Source organism: Borostomias antarcticus (assembly GCF_949987555.1).
Source record: "Borostomias antarcticus genome assembly, chromosome: 8".
NCBI lineage: Eukaryota > Metazoa > Chordata > Actinopteri > Stomiiformes > Stomiidae > Borostomias > Borostomias antarcticus.
In genome coordinates, this window is record NC_140241.1 from 6,273,446 (window position 1) to 6,280,004 (window position 6,559).

General features: G+C 51.5%; 1 protein-coding gene across 1 annotated transcript in view; it reads right to left on the bottom strand.

Annotated features, from left to right (window-relative positions):
- The window catches only part of itga8 (integrin, alpha 8), a gene marked incomplete at both ends in the record, with an annotated part of 47,095 nt that overhangs the window by 11,344 nt on the left and 29,192 nt on the right, over positions 1-6,559 (bottom strand). Inside the window, 1 exon segment of the mRNA XM_084442080.1 lies at positions 6,256-6,358. Within this exon segment, the coding sequence (XP_084298206.1) occupies positions 6,256-6,358 (103 nt within the window).

Sequence of the window (6,559 nt, forward strand, 5' to 3'; positions counted from 1 at the left end):
CCTGAAGCAACGAGTGGTAACGTTAACGTTAGAAGAATAAACGCAGCTATAAGTGCAGTTATTGCAGAAATAGACTTAATCAAGAACAAGAGTATGCACTAGTGGAGTTTCTCGGTGGAAAAGACGTTTTTGCCGTTCTTCCGACTGGATTTGGCAAAAGTTTGCTGAACGCTGGTATGTTCAGCAAAATAAGAGTGCACCCCCCTATCTCAGGAATGCAAAATGTTACAATGACCCACTTTTCAGGCTGAAAAGTTTCTTTGAAGTAGAGATCATCAGATGTTGGTGTACTGAATTGGATCAATGTCAGACTTTGCAATCCTGAAATAGGGGGGTGCACTCTTATTTTGGCAGGCGCTTGCCAAAATAGGAGTGCACTCCTATCTCAGGATTGCAAAATGTTATTATCTCAAACTCTTCAGGCATTGAAGTAGAGGTCACCAGATGTTGGTGTACTGAATTGGGTCAATGTCAGACTTTGAAATCCTGAGATAGGGGGGTGCACTCTTATTTTGGAAGGCTCTTGCCAAAATATCTGAGGTTTGCAAAATGTTAGTATGACAAACCTTTCAGGCTTTGAAGTAGAGGTCGTCAGATATTAGTGTACTGAATTCAGTCAATGTTAGACTTTGCTATCATCAATTAGGGGGGTGCAGTGCCCCCCCCCCTTCTCTCTGTAAAGCACATTGTGTTGCCTTTGTGTATGAAATGTGCTGTAGAAATAAAGTTGTATCTGATTTAGATAGGGAGGGGAGCGAGTTTAAAAACACTGCCAAAATCTGACTCCCACTTCAACATGCTCCCTGTAATAATTATGTGCTTTCTAGTGTTGTAGTCTAGTGGTGACTGAAGAAGTGTATATAGGTCTACTATAACGGTTTTACATCAGTGGTGGATAAGTGGGAGTGGAGAGCTTCATCATCATCATCATCATCATCATCTTCATCCGCTTATCCAGGGTCGGGTCGCGGAGGCAGCAGCTCCAGCAGGGGGCCCCAAACATCCCTTTCCCTAGCAGCATCAACCAGCTCTGCCTGGGGAATCTTTAGCCGCTCACAGGCCAGTGCGGAGATGTAGTCCCGCCACCTAGTCCTGGGTCTACCCCGCGGCCTCCTCCCAGCCGGACACGCCTGGAACACCTCCCTAGGGAGGCGCCCAGGAGGCATCCTCACTAGATGCCCGAACCACCTCAACTGGCTCCTTTCGACGCAAAGGAGCAGCGGCTCTACTCCGAGTCTCTCCCGGATGACTGAACTTCTCACCCGATCTCTCAGGGAGACCCCAGCCACCCTCCGGAGAAAACTCATTTCGGCCGCTTGTATCCGTGATCTCGTTCTTTCGGTCATGACCCATCCTTCATGACCATAGGTGAGGGTGGGGACGAAGATAGACCGGTAGATCAAGAGCTTTGCCTTTTGGCTCAGCTCTCTTTTCGTCACAACAGTGCGGTATAGCGACTGCAGAACCGCACCAGCTGCTCCGATTCTCCGGCCAAACTCCCTCTCCATGGTTCCCTCACTCGTGAACAAGACCCCCAGATACTTGAACTCCTTCACTTGGGGTAAGGACTCATTTCCTACTCGGAGCGGACAGGCCACCGGTTTCCTGCTGAGAACCATGGCCTCAGATTTAGAAGTGCTTATTCTCATCCCAGCCGCTTCACACTCAGTTGCGAACCTATCCAGAGAGTGCTGGAGGTCGCAGGCAGCTGATGCCATCAGGACCACATCATCTGCAAAAAGCAGTGACGTGATCCCCAGCTCACCGAACTGCAAACCCACCTCCCCCCGGCTACGCCTCGATATCCTGTCCATGAAAATCACAAACAGGATTGGTGACAAAGCGCAGCCCTGGCGGAGGCCAACACCCACCGGAAAGGCAGACGACTTACTGCCGAGGACCCGGACACAGCTCTCGCTCTGGGTGTACAGGGATTGGATGGCCCTAAGTAGGGACCCCCTCACCCCATACTCCCGCATAACCCTCCACAAGACCTCTCGGGGGACCCGGTCGTAAGCCTTCTCCAAGTCCACAAAACACATGTAGACAGGTTAGGCAAACTCCCAAGCCCCCTCCAAGATCCTTGCGAGAGTGAAGAGCTGGTCGGTAGTTCCACGACCAGGACGAAATCCGCATTGTTCCTCTTCGATCTGAGGTTCGACTATCGGCCGGACCCTCCTTTCCAGCACCTTGGAGTAAACTTTCCCTGGGAGGCTGAGTAATGTGATGCCTCTATAATTCGCACACACCCTCTGGTCCCCTTTTTTGAATATTGGGACCACCACCCCAGTCTGCCACTCCTTCGGCACTGACCCAGACTTCCACGCAATGTTACAGAGGCGTGTCAACCAAGACAGCCCCTCTACACCCAGCGCCTTCAGCATTTCTGGACGGATCTCATCAGTCCCTGGGGCTCTGCCACTGTGGAGTTGTTTGACTACCTCAGTGACCTCCTCCAAGGACATTGACGACCCCCCATCATCTTCCGGCTCTGCCTCGATCGTAGAGGGTGGATTAGTCGGGTTCAGGAGTTCCTCAAAGTGCTCCTTCCAACGCTCAACAACCTCCTCAGTTGAGGTCAGCAGTAGGGATGGGAATTTCGACTAATTTTAAAACCGAGTAACCTAACCTGATCCTACTCGAGTAACCGATTACTCAAAAAAAAGATTACTCAAAAAAAGATACCGTCCAGACAGAGCGCATTTAACCCCGGCCCCCTCGGAGGGGAATACGTTTTTTTCCGCCGTTATTACCGTGGCGGTGCTTTCATGTCTCGTCCATGCCCTTGCAAATAAACATATGTAAAAGCTGATGTGTGGTTGGATGCATTACTTATCAGATTGAATAACCCACAGGTTTTCATGAAGCTATCGGAATCGAAAAACGCAGCCTTTTAATGTGGATGCACTGCCCAGCTCATAGCCTATTAAGCCTATCGTTAGGCTACTCTGAAAACTCTAAGCCTACAATATGCAACCAGACCTCTAATTTACTAATATAAATTAAGTATTAAACCAAGCCTTTACTGCCGATGCCGGATAACAAGTGAATTAATTTTTAGCGTTATCTAAAAAGCACCGCGGCACTCACTGCCTATTTCCAATTTATTGGACAATAATGGATGTTTCGGCGTCAAGCCTTCATTAGAGAAATGTCCATGCAAAACTAAATAGATTTATTGAACAACAGGCCTATTCATTCAATATTTCTTTATAGGCTGGAAAACGAGTAGGCTATACGCGCATGGGCCTGTGCCGGAGCGCTCTTAAAAAGACTCCATATACAGTACAGCGCTTTTCTCCAGGCAGCCGCCAATGCTCTATCCTCTTTGGTAACAATTGAAAAAGGGCACAGGCGCTCAGAAATGCGCGCTTTCACGGCCAAACATGCCATATTGTATAGCCTTTAGATTAACCGAGTAGTGTTTATTTTCCGACTAGCAGATTGCCTACTCGGGTACTCGAGAAATCGGTTAACCGTGCACATCCCTAGTCAGCAGTGTCCCCTCCTTGCTGTATACAGCTTGGATGGTCCCCCGCTTTCCCTTCCTGAGGTGTCTGATGGTCTTCCAGAAACACTTTGGTGCCGACCGAAAGTCCTTCTCCATGGTTTCTCCGAACTCCTCCCACACCCGCTGCTTTGCCTTGGTCACGGCCGAAGCCGCAGCCCTCCGGGCCAGTCGATACCCTGCAACTGTTTCTGGGGTCTCCCGGGCTAACATAACCCGGAAGGCCTCCTTCTTCAGTCGGACGGCTTCCCTCACCACCGCTGTCCACCACGGTGTCCGAGGGTTACCGCCCCTTGAGGTACCTATGGCCCTCAGGCCACAGCTCCCAGCCGCAGCTTCAGCAATGGAGGCTTTGAACACCGACCACTCATGCTCGATGTCCCCAACCTCCACAGGGATGCCTGAGAAGCTCCGCCGGAGGTGGCAATTGAAATCTCTCCGGACAGGCTCTTCCTCCAGACGTTCCCAGTTCACCCTCACTACACGCTTGGGTTTTCCAGGTCTGTCCAGAAGTTTCCCCCGCCATCGAAACCAGCTCACCACCAGATGGTGATCAGTGGACAGCTCTGCCCCTCTCTTTACCCGAGTGTCCAAAACGCATGGCCTCAGATCAGATGATACGATAACGAAATCGATCATCGACCTTCGGCCTAAGGTGTTCTGATGCCAGGTGTACTTGTGGGCATCCTTGTGTTCGAACATGGTGTTTGTTATGGACAAACCGTGACTAGCACAGAAGTCCAACAACAAAACACCACTCGGGTTCAGATCGTGGTGGCCATGCCTCCCAATCACGCCCCTCCAAGTTTCTCCATCATTGCCTACGTGTGCATTGAAGTCCCCCAGTAGGACACTGGAGTCCCCTGCAGGAGCCCCCAAAAGGACTCCACTCAGGGTCTGCAGGAAGGCTGAGTACTCTGAACTGCTGTTCGGTGCATAAGCACAAACCACAGTCAGAGTCCCCCCCCCCACAGTCCTAAGGCGCAGGGAGGCGACCCTCTCGTCCACTGGGGTGAACTCCAGCACAGAGGCGCTCAGCTGGGGGCTAGCTAGTATAGCCACACCTGCCTTACGCCTCATACCGTGAGCAACTCCGGAGAAGAACAGGGTCCAACCCCTATCCAGGAGTTTGGTTCCGGCGCCGGTGCTGTGCGTGGAGGTTAGCCCCACCAGGTGTAATTGGTATCGCTCCACCTCCCTCACAAGCTCCGGCTCCTTCCCCCCCAGCGAGGTCACGTTCCATGTCCCCAGAGCCAGCCTTTGCCGCCCGGGTCCGGTCCGTCGGTGTCCCCCGCCTTCACCGCCACCTAGTTGGCAGCGCACCCAACCCCGACAATTCCTCCCGCGGGTGGTGGGTCCACGGGACGATGGAGGAGGAGATGGTGCTTCCACGTTGCTTATTCGGGCTGGGCCCGGCCGGGCTCCGTGGTAAGCCCGGCCACCAGGCGCTCGCATGCGGGCCCTCCGTCTGGGCCTGGCTCCAGACGAGGGCCCCGGGCTTCCTCCGGGCCGGGTCTCTCTTCCTTGTAGTTGTAATTTCATCAGGGTTTTTGCCTGTAACCCCAGGTAGGGGGGCTAGGGGGTACTACCACTTGCCCAAGGTGGACCCCCAGACTAGTGGAGGGAAGGAGGCGTCTTACTTCTCCATTCTAGTTTTGCAACTAGCCACTGCCGCAGAGTGGAGAGCTTGACAGATCGTATTCAAAAAGCTGAGATTACCTTATATTCCAGCAATTATATTTTGTAATTTTAAACTTTTCAGCCTTAAATAACCAGTCCAACGTCTGGCATCCCACAGTAGCTCAGGTTTTCACTTTGCATTTCAAACAAGGGAATCCTCAAATCGTCATACAATGTTGCCTACAATATTACATGAAATGCAATTCATTTTAGACATAGGCCTATTTCAGAACACAGACATTGGATAGTCGATTTGAGTATCTTTTGACTGCCGAAGCCATAGCTCTACCACAACTATGTTAAGTGGCGTGAATGTATAGCTCGCATTGCGATGTGTTCATCTTAAAAGCTAAAAGCTAAAATATACGATCGTTTTTGTGATAATTGCACCCCTTGGGATGGTCTGGTGTTTCCTGAGTGGAGTCAACAGTAGAAGCATTTGTTCTTTTGGAAGAAGAGCACAGATCCCAGAAGCTGCTCGGAGAACAAGAGGAACAAGCGAAAGCGCGTTCACGTGAGGTGCACTCGGATTCTGCGCCGCTGCAGAACACCTGTCCCAACCCATACCGCTACCGGTCCGCTCCAAAAGTATCAATTGCACACGCGCAAACGCTGCAAAGCGTGAGTCATGCCCACAACGATGGGACGAGTTTTCATAGTATAATAGCCACTCATCATTCATTTCACCATTACATAGCACAAACGCCCACTTGGTTAGCTGTAATCCTTATCGACAGCCAGAACGGGAGCGTTTTGAATTACACAAACGGAACTGTCTCTCTGTCTTTGATCAGTCAACACTTGTATTTTAAAGGGCTACTAGTTTTAGTGTGTGTGTGTGTGTGTGTGTGTGTGTGTGCGTGTGTGTGTGTGTGTGTGTGTGGGTCCAGTCTAATTTATTACTCCTGGTTCCTCTCATATACGAGTGTTCTCTTCTGACCCAGAACAACAACCGACCACCATTCCACCCCCCCAACCCTGCTTTATCCCTCTGAAAAAACCCTCCCTTCCCCCTGCTCGTGTGTGTGTGTGTGTGTGTGTGTGTGTGTGCGTGTGTGCGTGTGTACCTCATAGATGTGTGTAACCTGAGGTCCGACATCTTCCTCTTTGACTGGTTTCAGTTTGGGCTCCCAGTGAGGTAAAGGAACCACCTGAGAGGGATGAGACACCCTGGAGAAAGAGAGGGATGGAGAGAGAGAGAGGGAGGGAGGGAGGGAGGGAGGGAGGAGGGAGAGGGATGGAGAGGTAGAGAGAGAGAGGGAGGAGGGAGGGAGAGGTAGAGAGAGGGAGGGAGGGGTAGAGAGAGGGAGGAGGGAGAGGGAGGGAGGGAGGGAGGGAGGGAGGGAGGGAGGAGGGAGGGAGGAGGGAGGG